This window comes from Falco naumanni, chromosome 4, assembly GCF_017639655.2.
Source record: "Falco naumanni isolate bFalNau1 chromosome 4, bFalNau1.pat, whole genome shotgun sequence".
NCBI lineage: Eukaryota > Metazoa > Chordata > Aves > Falconiformes > Falconidae > Falco > Falco naumanni.
In genome coordinates this window covers 90,909,930-90,925,638 of record NC_054057.1, presented here as the reverse complement: position 1 = coordinate 90,925,638, position 15,709 = coordinate 90,909,930, and the positions used below count along the sequence as shown (strand labels likewise).

The 15,709-nt window shown below is 40.7% G+C and overlaps 1 protein-coding gene across 18 annotated transcripts in view; it reads left to right on the top strand.

Moving 5' to 3' along the window:
* Window positions 1-15,709, top strand: part of ITPR1 (inositol 1,4,5-trisphosphate receptor type 1) — a 183,012-nt gene that overhangs the window by 55,097 nt on the left and 112,206 nt on the right. For 13 of the 18 annotated variants that reach the window (XM_040592299.1, XM_040592310.1, XM_040592308.1 and 10 more), the window contains 9 exons: window positions 832-947; window positions 4,433-4,519; window positions 6,169-6,327; window positions 7,575-7,673; window positions 8,131-8,214; window positions 8,304-8,450; window positions 9,785-9,880; window positions 11,345-11,389; window positions 14,351-14,505. In XM_040592299.1, the coding sequence (XP_040448233.1) occupies window positions 832-947; window positions 4,433-4,519; window positions 6,169-6,327; window positions 7,575-7,673; window positions 8,131-8,214; window positions 8,304-8,450; window positions 9,785-9,880; window positions 11,345-11,389; window positions 14,351-14,505 (988 nt within the window). Of the gene's footprint in view, window positions 1-831; window positions 948-4,432; window positions 4,520-6,168; window positions 6,328-7,574; window positions 7,674-8,130; window positions 8,215-8,303; window positions 8,451-9,784; window positions 9,881-11,344; window positions 11,390-14,350; window positions 14,506-15,709 lie in introns of those variants that run through there. The other 5 variants (XM_040592311.1, XM_040592309.1, XM_040592305.1 and 2 more) reach the window with 2 other exon arrangements.

The following is a 15,709-nucleotide window of genomic DNA, read 5'->3' as shown; positions in this document are numbered from 1 at the left end:
ACTTTGTTTAAACTTCTAGCTGCTACTTTAGGCATTGTCTTTGAATAGCTCTTTTTTTTTTTTTTTTTTGGGGGGGGGGCAGTGTTCAGTTGCTTAGCAACAGAGAAGAGGAAAAATAGTAAACACAGCTAATTTGATTTTATTACTGATAAGTTAGCCTCTCTTTAATATATAAATATATTTTTAGTAAGAATAATGAGCTATAATTCCTGTTTTTTGCCAGGCAGAATGTTAAACAAACTGTTGATGGACTGGGTAAAGAACCTGATACCCCGAGGAGGTTTACTGTTACCTCAAACTATGCTTTGAATGTCTGTGCTTGTGTGTGCTGTTGTTGGGGGTATTTTATGCTGCTGCTGTTTGTTAGGTGAGATTCTGTAAGTATTTGTGCTTCATTTTCCCTGGCAATAGAAGAAATTTAATTTAAAACCTAAACAAAAAACAACCTCGAACCCCCCAACCTAACATCAGTTGTGTGAAGTAGCATACCTGCTAAAGTAGAAAAACCAGAGGCTGAGAGTGTGTAAAACGAGTCTGTCTGCCTGGGAAAGCACTGAAACGTGTTACCATTTTAGCATGGTAGCGTATTTAACTGGGACAAGTTATAAATTTTCTGGTCTTGCATCAGATGTTTGGCAGCAACAGTTAATTTTTATCTTTCATGGGGCAGCATTCTTGTTGCTCAAAAAAGCATTTGTCTGATCAAGAGCTTTTTGGAATTTGTTTATAAACCTTTCCTTGCTGCTGGAATATTTGGACAATGTTAGCAGCAAAAATCCAGATAATTACGAATGGTTGAAGCAATCTTTCTGTTTGTTCTTGTTTTTATAGATTGCCTGTTCAAACTGTGTCCCATGAACCGGTACTCTGCTCAAAAGCAGTTCTGGAAAGCAGCAAAGCCAGGAGCTAACAGCACAACAGATGCAGTGTTACTCAATAAACTACATGTAAGTATTTGTGTTTAGGCTCCTTTTGATCATCAACACCCATCCATACTGCTTTAAATAAGTATTTCCAATCAATTTGACACAGTTGACCAGGAGACACTGAGAAAGTAGATAGAAATCGGTATGCAAGACTCCTTTTGAGACATTTACTGAGATCTGACTCTTTAAACATCCTCTGATTTATGACAATGTGCTGTTCAAGGGCTGTGTGTCCCAATACCGCCATGTAAGATACTGGGTTAGAGTTGTGGTAGCCATTTAAGTTTTTGTCATTAACCCATGCTAACTGTAGCAGTGCTGCACGTGGGCATTTTGGGTGGTAACAGCATAAAAATGGGACCTTTCAAACAGCTACGCAGAGTAGAGGAGTCTCAGACTTTGCAACCCAACATGAGAAGTCACAGGCATTAGCTGTGCTGGTAGATGCCATCTGAGCTACTGGTTTGATAAATCTAATGGGATTCTTCAAGCGAATATAGCTGCTGTTAATACATGTGAAGGTTGATGGGTAATTATGAGTAATTATAAGGCCAGACAGCCTCTCCTTCCTTATTAGCTTGCAGTATTTAATAATTTCTAACTAAAATGTTGACATTCAGCAGTTGAAAACCCAGTAAGGCAGTTGATTGCTGTTTTTAGAGTTCCTATGTTAAAAAAAAAAAAAGCCAACTTAACTTAAATACCATCTGTTGACTTTAGAGTTAAATAAACTCCATGTTTATGTTAAAATTACATAGCTGGAGTACTTGATGTCAAAATTACAATTCTAAATATTTTTAGTTTCTTTAAGCCTATATTAAGCTCATTGTAGACTGAAACACAAAATGGCCCTGTAGGAGAGTGTCATTTGCTGATTGCCATATGGCTGCCTTGCTCCTGCGTTTCACAAAGGCTGACTGTTTGACTCATTTTGCTTCTGAAAACATAATTTTATAACCTAGAAGTATTAACTTGGCAAGGAGAAAGCTATTTTGGTACCGGTTGCAGCCAAAGGTCCCTCCTCACTTGTGCCACCTTTCTGCTGCCCCTTTAGTGATAAGCAGACAGTAGACTGTGCCAGCAAGCTTTAAGTAATGGGGGATTCTGGGTTTCGTTTTCTGGTGTACAAGGGAAGGGGAGAGCTTCTGCCCACAGGTTATGTATGTGAGTTCAAGGATTTCAACAGAAAGTGTGGTCTAAGTACTGCGTCACATAAAAGAAAAATAGTTTGTAATTGCCCTGGATTACTGTCATTTAGAGTTGTCTTCTCTTTCCTCAGTACAAGCCAGTTCAGGTGTTTGGGACCTGTTCCTATTCGTCTGACACTTTACCATTTTGTGCCGGGGTCCCTATGGAAATACAGGATTAGATTTTTCCAGTATTTAACCCCAGCTGAGTGATGTTTGTACAGAAATGTACCACCATGCATGAACTGCTTGCTTAATTTGGTGAAAGGATTTGAGTACTTTACAATTTTATTGGAGGTTCATTAACATACATCACTTTGACATAAAGGCTAATCCTTTATGCAGCATGTGCCAAATTAGGATTGAGTGACCTGAGGCTGATGCATGGCTTTGAAATAATTTGGTCCCATGTATATCACTCATATGTCAAAACTTTTTTTTCTGGCAGTCATATGGCTACATGTGTCATCTTTTCCACTTGCTGGCACATGGAATACACTGTAAAACCCTGCATTTTGCATGATGTGTATTGGGGGGCTGTGCCCTGAAACGTGCATACAACTGTTAGCTCTGCCCGTGATTAGATTTCTTTATCAGTGCATATAATTTCTAATGAAATTGGTGATGCGAGGTATATTCATCATCACTTGCCTTTTTTGGCTTCTTTTTGTCTGCTGGTGGAATTTATTGTCTGCTGTGGAGCACTCAATGCTGAGGTCAGGTTATTTTAAGTTAATGCCATTTAAGGGATTTAAAATCTGGGACACTTGTCTTCCTTTGGTATCAAGAGTCAGCGCTGGTTGAGAAGCTGACATCTAGTGGCCAGAGAAAATGATTCTTCTTGAATGTCAGTTTTGGTGCATGCTTTTGAAATGCATCCAAAGTCTTATCATATTTTCACAGAATACGCTATTTTCTTTATGATAAATGGGGCACCCAATCCAGTGCAGGTAGTGAAGTCCTGTCTTCTGTGATTGCTGTTGATAGTTGAGAGGGCCTGAGTGTCTTGAAGAAATCCTTTCTCAACAGAACACTTTGAAATCAAGCAAAAAAAGTTGTCTTTTAATAATACAGAGAAAATTATGCTGCATTGTATTCTTGAATATATTTTTGAGTTTGAATGAGCAGCTTTATTCCAGGTTCTCCTGGAGCAAGAGCCAGCTGTCATACCTAACACAACTTCTAAAAATAGCACTTTTTTTGTAAGCTGAAGATGATGAAATTTTATAACAGTGTACAGATAGCTTTTCCTTTGCAGTACTTCAGCTTTGTCCTCTGTTACTAGTACTTCACCTTACTACAGTTAGGAACTCTGGGCATTTTTCTTCTCCTCCAAGAGAAAACTGGACCTACCATAGTCCTTGAGATCTGAGTACCAAACTGTAAACCTTGCTGCTTAGCTTTCTAAAAAGTCTAGTTTTAAATTACTCTCTACCACCAGGTATCAGTTAAAGCAAGCAGAGATTTTTATTTAATTTTTTTTTTAAAGGGGGTTGTGGGGGGATCTCTCATGTAAAGTGAGGGAGAATTTCTTCACCAAATGAAATAGTTTAAAAACAGCCTGGGCAAAATAGCTCATTTCTTATAAAAGAAAACAAAGTGCAGGAGACTAGTTACAAATTGTTAAATAGAACAATGTATTGCTATGATCATTCAATTTTGCAAGTGTTTTCCCTTTTATTACCATGTTAGTGTGATACAGAAATGCACAGCTGCATTTTCACAGCTGGTAGAGTATCCTTCAGCCCCGTGGAGTGCAGGCTCTGTGGCTCTGGGAAGTTGGGAACTCGTGTATTCAGAGCTGCCGTGGGCATTTGTAAGTGTCTTCTAAATAATCCTGCTGTGCAGTAAAGATGATTGAATCACCATAAAAACACAGGCTGTAGCAGAGTTGGGGCCTGTGTTGGCAAAGTAAAATAAAGAACCAAAGGGAAGGTCAACTCAATTTGTATAGAAGTCGGTAGAAAGGAATATAGGCTTCCTGGCTTGTGTTGTCACACACCTTCCCCCTGCAGGTGTCGTATTGTCTTCTCATGGCTTCTCTTCTGTTTATCTGAGCTTCTCACCTTATGTTTTGTTCCAAAACTCTGTCATGTTTTACCCAAACCATGGGTTGCTTAATTGGTGTGTGTCTATCTTCCTAAACACCTGAGAAAATGAATTGGAAATTACGCTGTTGAAAGTTGGGAAGAGGAAACGACACTGTTTCAGATGCTTGCTGTTTTTCCAGTTCTTTGAAATAACCTTAAAGAACCTTGGGTGTTTTGCTGCTCTTTTTATAAAACACTCAGCAATTGAATTGTTCTCCTTTAATTTCAGCATGCGGCAGATTTGGAAAAGAAACAGAATGAAACTGAAAACAGAAAGCTGCTGGGAACAGTCATCCAGTATGGCAATGTTATCCAGGTAGGCTGTGAGCATCTTTGCAAGCTGTATAGGATTTTGCTCAAACTCTCCTGCTCAGTGTGACTTTACATTTCTGGAATTCATGGAGAAGGGTCTAGTTTTGCAAGGTATGACAGTGTCCTGAAGTGGGATCCTGTAAAGCAAGAACTGGGTGTGTAGCTATGATGGAGTCACTTTCTTACTATGGGTTAATTGTACTTTTTTTTTTTTTTGAAGTCACCATATGATGACTTTCTTCAGAAATACTTCTTGAAAGATTCATTAGAGTTGGCCATTTGGAAGGTGGTACAGGCACTGTACAATGCCAAATACGGTCTCTCACAATCAAATGTTGACACATCAACTAGTAAACTAATCCAGAGAAGGAAAATCAAGCCATATAAGTAATTGCAGTCCATTGAAGCAAAGGATATGCTAAGTCCTAGGGAGTGAAAAGAGAAAAAAAAACCCCATGCATCAAACCCAAGAAAAATAGAAAGTACAATAACTGCATAATTAAAAAAGACAAGTCTTTAATAAATGGCGAAGACAATATGCAGCTGATGTGGGTTCACCCTGAAACCAAAGCGTACCTGCTTCCACTAAGTAGAGAGTCTCAGTACTTCAGAAATAGGGATAGTTGCCTCAGCATTTTGAGCCTTAGATTAAGAAATTCCTGTACTGTTGATTTTTATTTTATTGTGCTGACATGGTACCGGGCAGCAGGGTGGGGCTGGGGGTGGGGGGTGGGGGTGGCCAGCAGCACCGGGAGGCTGGGCTTCCGTTTTGCAAGGAGAAATGGCTTGGCTGCCCTTGCAAGCAGTTGCAGGATTTGGAGCGACTTGATGGAAGAAGGGCAGGGATGTGCCTGCCTTGGTTTAATTAAGTGCACTATTGGTCTGAGTGCCTGAGGCATTAAAAAGGAAAAAAAAATAATCTACTTGTAATCATGAAGGAAGAAAAATTATACCCATTTTTGATTGTACTACAAATATCCACACTAGTAAGAGCAGCGATAAGTTTTTGCCCGTATTTTCCCATAACTCCCATCTGTTCTATGAGTATTTGTGGTAGTTAAAAGGCGTCAAAAAGTGGCTTTCTGTATAAAAGTACTTGTCTGCTAAATTTACTGGAAACTAGCAACAATTGGTTGGAGCTGGTAGGTCGGGAGCTGGCAGATGACCTGCTGCAGCTCACACATTCCTGCTGAGGGAGTGCAGACCGAAGGGTGGCACACAGCGGGGGGCTGAAGAATGGGACTTTGAGGAGAGTCTTCAGAGAAGCAGTCACGTTTTCTGTTAAATGAGACAGAGCAGGCAAGACAGGAGCAGCTTTACTTCTCACCACCCCCCTCTTACCAGGGAAAGCGACTTAGTCCTCAGCATTTTACAACTTTTGATCCTGGGTTTTTGACGAGGGCATTTCTAAGTGTTTATTGTTAGCTGGAGAAGCGGCCAGTTGGATTATCTGGAGATGTTTAGTGCTGTAGGATTGTATCTGTACTGAAAGAAGAGTAAGTGACACTGTGCTTGAATTCATCAGTATCTTTATGTAATTTAGTTTTTACTATAATCCCTATGTAGTACTGTGGTTATCTTATGCACACTGGCTATTTATTGAGGGGAGGAAAAATGAGCATTCTTAGAACTGAACTCTAATTCTTATTCTAGCTGCTTCACTTAAAAAGTAACAAATACTTAACAGTAAATAAGAGGCTTCCAGCTCTGCTAGAGAAGAATGCTATGAGGGTGACATTAGATGAAGCTGGAAATGAAGGTTCCTGGTTCTACATACAGCCCTTCTACAAACTGCGTTCCATTGGAGACAGTGTAAGTCCTAAGGAATATCTTCACGTACTGCTTTGTGCACAGCTTGGCAAAGGTTGTTTCAGGAAGCCTGTCTTGCAATTAATGAAATGCACAGATCTTTTAGTGCGTGATGATGCATGAACAACCTTTTTCCTATGCTGTCATGAGGGGGAGGAAAATTTGCTATGGTAACTTGTATTTTGGAAACATGCAGTGATTTAACGTTGGAGGGAATAAGGGACCTAATTACACTAGCCTTTCACAATTGCTGTCCAATTCAAAATGGTAGGAAATGTTGAGTTCCTTCAGTACATTTGGAACAAATAATTAGCATCTTGGTTTTCAATGTTGTCAGTTTGGAATCAAGATTCATTTTCATTTTGCATATGAGGAATGAGGTTGTTATGAGATTAAATGCTCCCATTCATGGGAGATCTGGGAAATAATGGGTTCTGAATTAAAGACGTTAGCATTGTAATCTCTTAATCTCTTTTTTACAAAATCTGAGTCACCCGAGTATACTATCTGCCTAAAACCAGGAGGTAGTAAGCTTCATTGTGCTCTGTGGTACAGTCCAGGTATATGCTTGGCACCTAAACACAGCAGACTATCAAGCAGGAATAGTTTATCCTGTAGACTAGCCCCATGTGTTCTGACGTGGCTGTTCCTTTTCTACAGGCACACACATAAAGTAAAGCCAAAGCACAGGGTAGTGCAGTCTTAGTGGCCATTAAGTGCTTTGTAATCACACCAATTCTCAGACAATTTATCACTAAGAAGAGTTCTATTCAGTACAGAGGAGGCTTTTTAGTTTAAGGCTTTGCCCTAGAGGAAGGGAAGAACAGGACCTTTACTGTCCATAAGAGTGCATTTGTCTTGCCAGCCTGGTTAAGAATCTGATTTTACAAATGAAAGTGCATCTTTGTAGGAGGATGATTTTTGACTGACCTTTCTGCTACAGGAATTATTTGTTAAATGTTAACCAGTGAAACAAGTTCATGGAAAGCAGCAGATAGGTTAGCTACCAGAATTGCAGTCTGTGTTCCTTCTGCAAGCCTCTGAGTCCAGTAGTATAGGGTGTTGGGTTTTTGAGTGACTGAGTGCAGTGAGCTAAATTCTGAAGCAAAGAGAATCCTGGTTTTCATACTCGGTGGCATCTCTTTGAACTGCAAGAAGGTGATTTCCTCCCATCATTCCCATTGAAAAAAGAAGGCAAAAAAAGCTTTCTCAGGGTGCAAATTTCTATCTGATGCTGCACTTATCTACAGGTTGTCATTGGAGACAAAGTAGTCCTGAATCCTGTCAACGCTGGCCAGCCTCTCCACGCCAGTAGTCATCAGCTTGTTGATAATCCGGGATGCAATGAGGTGAGGGCAGACGGACACAGCTGGAGCAGCTGTACAAACCCCTCTGTATGTTTCAGCCTAGCTGCTTGGACTGACTTTAATGAAAATCAGCAAACTGGTTGGTATCTGCAGCATTGTTTAAGAATGGTTACCTTGTTAATCAGCAACTTAATAGAGCTAGCAGGCTTTTCTCATGTCTGTTGGGCACTGGACAGAGGTCTGAATTTGATCTCTCTTGCTTGAATGGCTAAACCCAAGGTTTTACTTGAAAATCAAAAGGAGCGGCAAATGACTTCCTAGCAAGTCAGCTCTGTAGTTGTTCTGGAGTAAATACAGAAAGGGCTTTCCTTCTCTAGAGTAATGCAAGAGAGATCACAGTATTATGTTGAAAATTCCCTAAAAAGTAAGGCAGTAGTTCGTGGTAGTATCTTGTACAGGCACAAGACAGTGGGACTAATGGTTGTAGTTCTCCTTTTAGGTCAACTCTGTGAATTGCAATACAAGCTGGAAAATAGTCCTCTTCATGAAATGGAGTGATAACAAAGATGATATTCTCAAAGGGGTAAGCCTCAAAACCCAAACTCCACTTGCTTGTAACTGGTTCACTGATGGGCAATATCAGCACTGATCATGCTGTCTGGGCTCTGACAGGGAGATGTGGTGAGACTCTTTCATGCAGAACAGGAGAAGTTTCTGACGTGCGATGAGCACAGGAAGAAGCAGCATGTCTTCCTGAGAACGACAGGGAGGCAGTCGGCCACATCTGCAACCAGTTCAAAAGCCCTGTGGGAAGTAGAGGTAAGAATTGTAACCCTGGCTGGGGGTGGCTTTGTAGGGATGGTTACTGCTTCTCTTTAAAAACAGTGTACCTGGATTTCTTTTTTTAGGTAATAGTCTTCCTGGTGTTAGAAGTTTAATCTTAAAATGCCTGTACTTCCTGTGCTTTTTGTGCAGAATCAAAACGGAGTTGTGATATCTAATGGTGCAGGAGATAGCTTTCAAGTTCAGGTTCTTGATAATTCAGAAAAAGGGGACAGAATAGCATCTATGAAGTCATTTTCTTACCATTACTAAAGTTTAACACCAGCTAATAATTTCAGCTGTCCTGCTGAGTGTACTGAACACTCTATTTTTGGTGTGGAATAACGTGATTATGCATATCCTCATTGGACAGGAGACTGCAACCCTTCACTGGTCTCTGTGCGTTGCTTGTCTGAACTATTCTTTTTTTTCCTTTACTTGGCTTTTATATACAGTAACATCTTGGCCATCACTGGCTTCTTAAAATGTCTTTCATCTATTAGTATTATTAGAGTTGCTTTATGATTTTAAGTATATGTTATGCAAACTGCATGTGAGATTCATAAAATTCATTGTAACGGTGGATAGGTGTTTTTCATATTCTCTTTGCAGAAGTACCTGCTTTGATATACAGCTTCTCCCATATTTGCCTTGAAAGCGTGCCTGTAATTAACATTACTTTGAGATGTTACTAGATACCAGTAGCTTCTGTGGTAACTGTCCATGTGTGTGCTGTTATAGGGGCAGGTAGGTGTGAGGCAGGGTAAGGTAGCCCTTCCCTGAAAGGCACAGGCCAGCTGTGCTGAGCTTTCCCAAAGGCAGCGGGTGTACCCACAGAGTAGCTGGTAGGAAGTAACCGATCATCAGAGGCTCTGCTTGCCAAGGGAGAAGTTAGAGAGTAAATAGAACAGTCTTACTTGTTTGTGCAGCACCGTTGCATTTGAAGAATTTCCAGGTGTCTTCTTCCCTCCTTCACTTTAAGAAAGTCAGAAGTTAGTTATACCAGAAAGGGAAAGGGTTTGTTGCATTTCTTTAGGAAGTTTATTAAGACCTAACAACCCATGCACATCTAGAGCACCTTCTTTAATGACTGCTCTGTCAGCTTGCACCATACTGTTCCTGCCATCATTCAGAAGTGGTTGAAGTGAAATAATTGTAGCCAGCTCAAAATATTTACCGTACTGTGTGTTGCTCACACAGGGAAGGTTGTTTCATCTTTTCTGGAGCTCCTTGTCTGTGTCCTCTTACCTGTACATGAAATACGGTAAATGCTGGGTTTGAAAGGGAGGTCACTGACGTACAGTGTAAATGTGGTTTCCCTTTCCTTGTAGGTGGTGCAGCATGATCCTTGTCGTGGGGGCGCGGGGTACTGGAATAGCCTTTTCAGGTTCAAGCATCTTGCAACTGGACACTACCTAGCAGCAGAGGTAGGTGCTGGGCTTGCTGAGGAGCTCTGCTTTTCCTTGCACATTATTTTCTTCCTTTTGCACCTTCTGATTATCTTTCTTTTCCTGCCCTAAAAATAGATACAGGGGAGGGGAGGAGAGTGGTGTTTGGGTCCTTGGTATTTATACCAAAGTAGATGGCTAAATACAGAAAGCAAGATGAGAGAGACTTGAAGGGATGCCATGGTACAGGGGTGATCTTCAGCTTACATCACCATTTGTATGACTTCTACAGGCAGTAACTCTTCTCCTGCAAAGAGCAGACAACAAATAGTATCCTGTCATGTGGACAGTAGAATTAAGATGAATTTATTAATAGATGAATAAATTGTAAACGGCTGAGAGCCTTCAGGGGAAAATGAATTGAACTGTTGTTAATTTCTCTTGATTCATTGATTTCTGAGTGGGATTGTAGAACTAAGTATGAAATGAAAATGCAGTTAGACTTTATACTACTCTAGTAAGAACTGCAGATAATGCTTAACTGCCCAAGCACAAAAGAAATAAGTCTTTTCCTCTCTCCAGGGTGGACATCTTTCCCCTGTTGAAATAAGATTTCAAAATGTTTTAGTAAAAAAAGAAAAAAAAGTCTTAAGGGTTATAATTTTGTGAGTTTTGCTGCTTAGTACTTGTAAATGCTTATTAAAATTACGTTTATTTACTTGAAAGCATGGATATATCAACATGCCATTACACAAACCTCAGTAAGTAAAAGCTGTCCTGGATCTAAGAGTGCGTAGAGGGGCTGTCTTGGCCCATGTGATTGACCTCAGAGCTTCAGTAGGAAAGTTCAGATATCCAGATATATAAATATCCCATTTGATATTGTTCTAATAAGCAGATTGGAGAAACAACAGCATTTTGTCACATGCATGTTTGCAAATCCTTTTCAGTAGTGATCCAGTATAGAGCTTTTCCAGTAAATCTTGGGTTTGCTAATCAGCCAAAACCAAACCATGGTCTTACATCATGCAAAAATATACCAGAGGAGATTGCTAACCTGACCCACAGTTAGAATAGTGTTTGTTCTAAAAGATTTCTGCCAAGCCAGTAATTTCTAGATGGGAATTCCACTTGGGATTAAAAAAAAAACAAAAACAAAAAAAACCAACAAAGAAACAAACACCCCAAAAACCCCAAAACAACTGTGACTTGGTAACTCTTTACCCCTCTTGCCACTTTAGTGATTATCCTGAATAAGATAAATCTCTCTGCCTATTTGCAGGTTACTTAACTGCTTAATTCATGGACTGGCAGATGCCTGATTAGAAGTGAATTGGTTTGCACAGTATATTTGTTCTGCATGTCTGGTAGTGCTATAGCAGTAGAGTACCTTTTTTTTTTTTTTTTTCTTTTTTAAACCAAGTAAGTTTAGACCATGCTGAGATTTTTTCCCACTTCCAGCTCTGTTAGAGTTTTGACGTGCCTGTGATTCTGTTCCATCAGGTAAACCCTGACTATGAGGAAGATGACCTGGAGTGTCAATCCTCAGTAAGTATAGGCAAGAGTATGATCTTGCCCCTAATTGAGGAGGGCTTGACACAGGCCCCGGGTGGTTACCTGGCCGGTGCATAGATGGTCCAGGCTTTGTTGCTAGTGAAGAAACTAAAAAAACTGAGAATGATGGGAAGGCTTTTAAGGCCTGTCCAGAAGAGTGGGTGTTGGAAACTGGATTAGACTTTACAGATGAGCAATGCATTTGAAACCAAATTTGTACATTACCTGGACCCCCTCGCCTCCCCCCTTTGTAGCATCTCTTTTTCTGTCTTCCTATTTCTTAAACCTTTCTTCCTTGAAGCATGCTCTTGAATAGGTCTGAAAAGCAAGTTCTTCAAGGTGACACCAGACGGCAAGTGTTCCTAACAGAATGCTCATGTGATGCTGTGCCAGTCAGTCGTCTGACCTCCCTGTTCAAGAAATTAATTCCCATTGTCATTTTAGCTTGTCACTGGAAAGCCAGGATAAAGGGTCTAGAGAGCAAGATTGGCAGGGTGAGAAATATTTCAGTGCCATTCTTCTGATTTTTCCTCTGAAAGCCAGTCTGTGTGGTTTTCGGTAAACGCTGTGTCAAAGATTGAGTGTACTGATGCTTTGTATTAATAGAAGCTTCTCTTTGGTGTTGAAGGAAGCAGCATTGCTTCCGTACTTGAAAACAGATAAAAGTGGAACAGCACTTTCCGTTGTGCATTATGTTTTTTCATTTGGATTTGACTGTATTCTTATGCAGCTTTCTTGGTCATTTATGCTGTATTATGGAAGATGTGTTCCATTTGGATATGAAAAAGAACTACTACTCAAATTTTGAGAAGATGAATGCACAGTGAGGCTTTGGAGTCCTGCAGGGTGGATTTTTCCATCTAAAAGGATTTCTCATTATAGCCTGGCCATTAAAATGCTTACCCTTGCCCCCAGATATTGAGCTGTTATCCTGATTAGTTCCTGGTGGTATTTGGCAGCAAACACTGATCTTCTGACAGCTTGACTTCAGTAAACATCCTGGAAAAATGAACAAAAAGATCCCACAAAGCTATTGTTTGGGGAAGGGTAACCCAACATTGAATTGTTTTGTTGGCTTAACTTTTTGAAAGTTGGTTGATCAGTGTTGAGGTCTTACATAGGCATCCATCCTACTGGTGATATGCTGAGGTCTCCTGGTAAGTGCAGTAATAATAACACGCTGGCTTCAGAGTTGTACTGACTTTCCCTGCTCTGCCTCTTTACCACTAGGTGGCAAAAATAGACCATAAAGAATAGGATCAGGAGCACATAATTCATTTCTGACACAAAATTACTGCATCGTTTAACATTCACTAGTGACAGGATCGTGTAGGCTGCTTTACCCAACTTTATCCAAACTTCAGCTTGATCCAAATGTGAGCTGCCTGCAAGACGTCAGGTTTACTTGCACAGCTCTGTGTTTTGTTGTTGATTTTTTCTTATGCCTTGGTGAGCTGTACAAGAACAGGATTGAAATGGGCATGGATGAGATGCCAGCTAGTACCTTTCAGAGTTAAAGGGGACTGCTGTCGTCAGCTTCAGGGTTTAAGGTTTAGTTCTTACTAAATGGCCCCATTACCTACTTTCTGATTTACTACTCATTTTCCGCTTTGCCACAGTTTCAGTAACTGACCTGTTGTCTCCTGAACTACAAATTGTGAATACAGAGGTGCTGCCTTACTGTGGGGATGAAGGAGACAGCAGAAATGTGGAGAATTCATTCCAAGTGAGCAAATTTCTCCCGGTGTAAAGCTTCCAGATGGTCTCTCAGTGTATAGTTCCTCCTTATCTTGAAAGCACACTCCCAGTGTGTGTTTCTGTTCCATACACCTGCCTGCCTATTCCCAAGTGCAAAGTCAGACCTTAAATGTCACTACTTTACAGCCAAGTTCATTGACTGCAAATGTGCTAACTACAGAGTATCCTGAGGCACAAGCACCAGTAGATACTGTCGCCATATGTTTAAGAATTGCAATGACTTACACCAGGACTTTGAAAAACAGGTACTTGAGTGCTGACTGCTTTGGGTGTCTACCTTCCATTGGTGCCACGATCACACAGAAGCTGGTAAATTGGTTCTTGATTGCTCTGAAAATTATCTCTTGGATTCAGATGTTTATACATGGACAGCTGGTTCATGTGTTGTCAGACAGCCACTTTTTCATTGACTAGTGATAACTGGTAGCTCTGTAGTAAAAGGGTTTAGAGAAAGTTGTTGCTCCTTTTTCCTAGGTTTTTTTTTCCCCTACCCTTCTGTCCTTTCATCTGAAACTCCAGGGTTTTAATCAGTTGATGCTAGTACCTCTACTTTGCTAAAGGAGGCTGGTAATTTGCTGGCACCTTGGAAAGAAAGATACTTCTGATGCTATGGTCTTTGAACATGTTGTGCTTGTGTGCATCATAAGCTCTAGCGTTAACAGCAAGATATCTTAACTTCTTGATTAGCTTTTTGTTTTGTTTGGCTGTGACTGATAGATGAGAGTCCCATTTTTGCTGCTGATTTTCACATTTGCAGCTCACATAACTACTTTATTAGGGTGATAATTGCAATATTTCAAATATATTTCAAGAGCTAGTAGTGTCAGGGGTGGGGATCTTAGCAGGCGTGGGTCATCTGAAACTTGTCAGAGTTCCTAGTGTGCTGTGGGGTGAATGGCTGGGGGATTCTGAGACTCTTCTGATGCCGTCTGCAAGACATAACCTCTGTGGTTTAGGATTCATTGTGTTTGTGATCCGGAAATACTCAGAAGTTATTAACACCAGGGAAAGCAAATAAATGGTTGTCAGGAGCAGCTATTTGTCAGTTTTACTGGCATCCTGAAGCCCAGCTGTTTTAACTAGTACTTGGAGTGGTTCAGAGTCATGTCTGCACATCAGAGGGCACACCTATGTAACGCTAGGCAGGTGGGTCTGTGGGGCTTGGTCTGACTGTGTGTGATGGGACTTCTTCCGCAGCTGGACCCTGAGCAGGATGCCTCCAGAAGAGGCTTGCACAGTGCTCAGGAGAAGATGGCTTACTCTCTGGTGTCTGTCCCTGAAGGGAATGATATCTCCTCCATCTTTGAGTTGGACCCTACCACCTTGCGAGGAGGAGACAGCCTTGTCCCCAGGTACAGCTAAGCATACTATTAGAACTGACTGTCTGCTTTGTAGTTTGATTTTTTTAGTTTTTTGTTGGTTTTTTTTTTTAAGGTAAAGCTGTCTTCCACTGTTTTTCTTTTTTCCTTTGGAATTAAGTTTCTTCCTCAAGTTAATGTAGAAATACTTCACAAGTGCCTGAAGCTTCACTTAAGTACTTTACTATTGAGCTATAAGTAACAGAACACCATTTTACAGATGGGAAAATTGAGATGAAGTGAATTCCTTCCCACTGAACAGCCTGGGACTAAAAGCCTTGACTGTCCGATCAAGGCAGTCCCATGACCTGTCTGTATTATCTTAGCTGGGATTTAACATCAAGTATTTAGCATTGTGTTTTCTGTTGTTTACGTGTCCTGTACTGTTCCTATGGTACTTCTTGATACTTGAAACATGCTGAACCCTTCAGTGATTCAGTCTGCTTGCAGGCTTTTTGCTGTCTCTTCCCACCAAGAAACCACAGCAGATTTGTTTCATTTACTTAAACCAACTCTCTAAATCATCAGATACTCGTAAGTTAGCACAAGTTAATGTGGCCACTAAAAGCAGCTGTCCTGGCTGCCTTTCCTGTCCTTTGGGCTGCCATGGTTGTGTGGCAAGAGGGGGTTGTGCTGCAGCTGAGAGGCTGTTTCTTAGCCTAGACTAAGATGCTCATCATACTCTGGTTTGACACATTTTACCAAAGACCTGGTCTGTGCAAAATAGTGTCATTGCCTGAAATACCTGAGAAGACAGTCTGGGAACAGCTGTCCCTGTAGGAGTTCTGCTAGAGAAAGTTGCTGGATACTGGTCTCCTGTTCTGGTATCTTAATGGACCTTTATTGTTTGCACAACATTGACTAGCTGTACAAAGAGTCAAAAAAAAATCTCAGTTTAGGAAATGGAATAGGTATCGGGGAGTTACAGGCTGAAAAACAGAAAGGTAAGGGAGGAAGCTGACAGCTCTGCTACAGTGTAGCATGTGGAAATGAGAGGACTTGAAGAGGCTTAATTTGTTACTGAGCAGCAGCTGAGTTACAGCAACAAAATATAGATACAGTCCTGTTTACAGCAGAATCTATTTTGTTATATAAGACTTCCTAAGGTGAATTTATAGAATGAAATAAAGAGAGTCTTATTCCTGTTATGGTATGCAGCATGGATAAAGATGACACTTTTTTCCCACTTGCTCCTGCC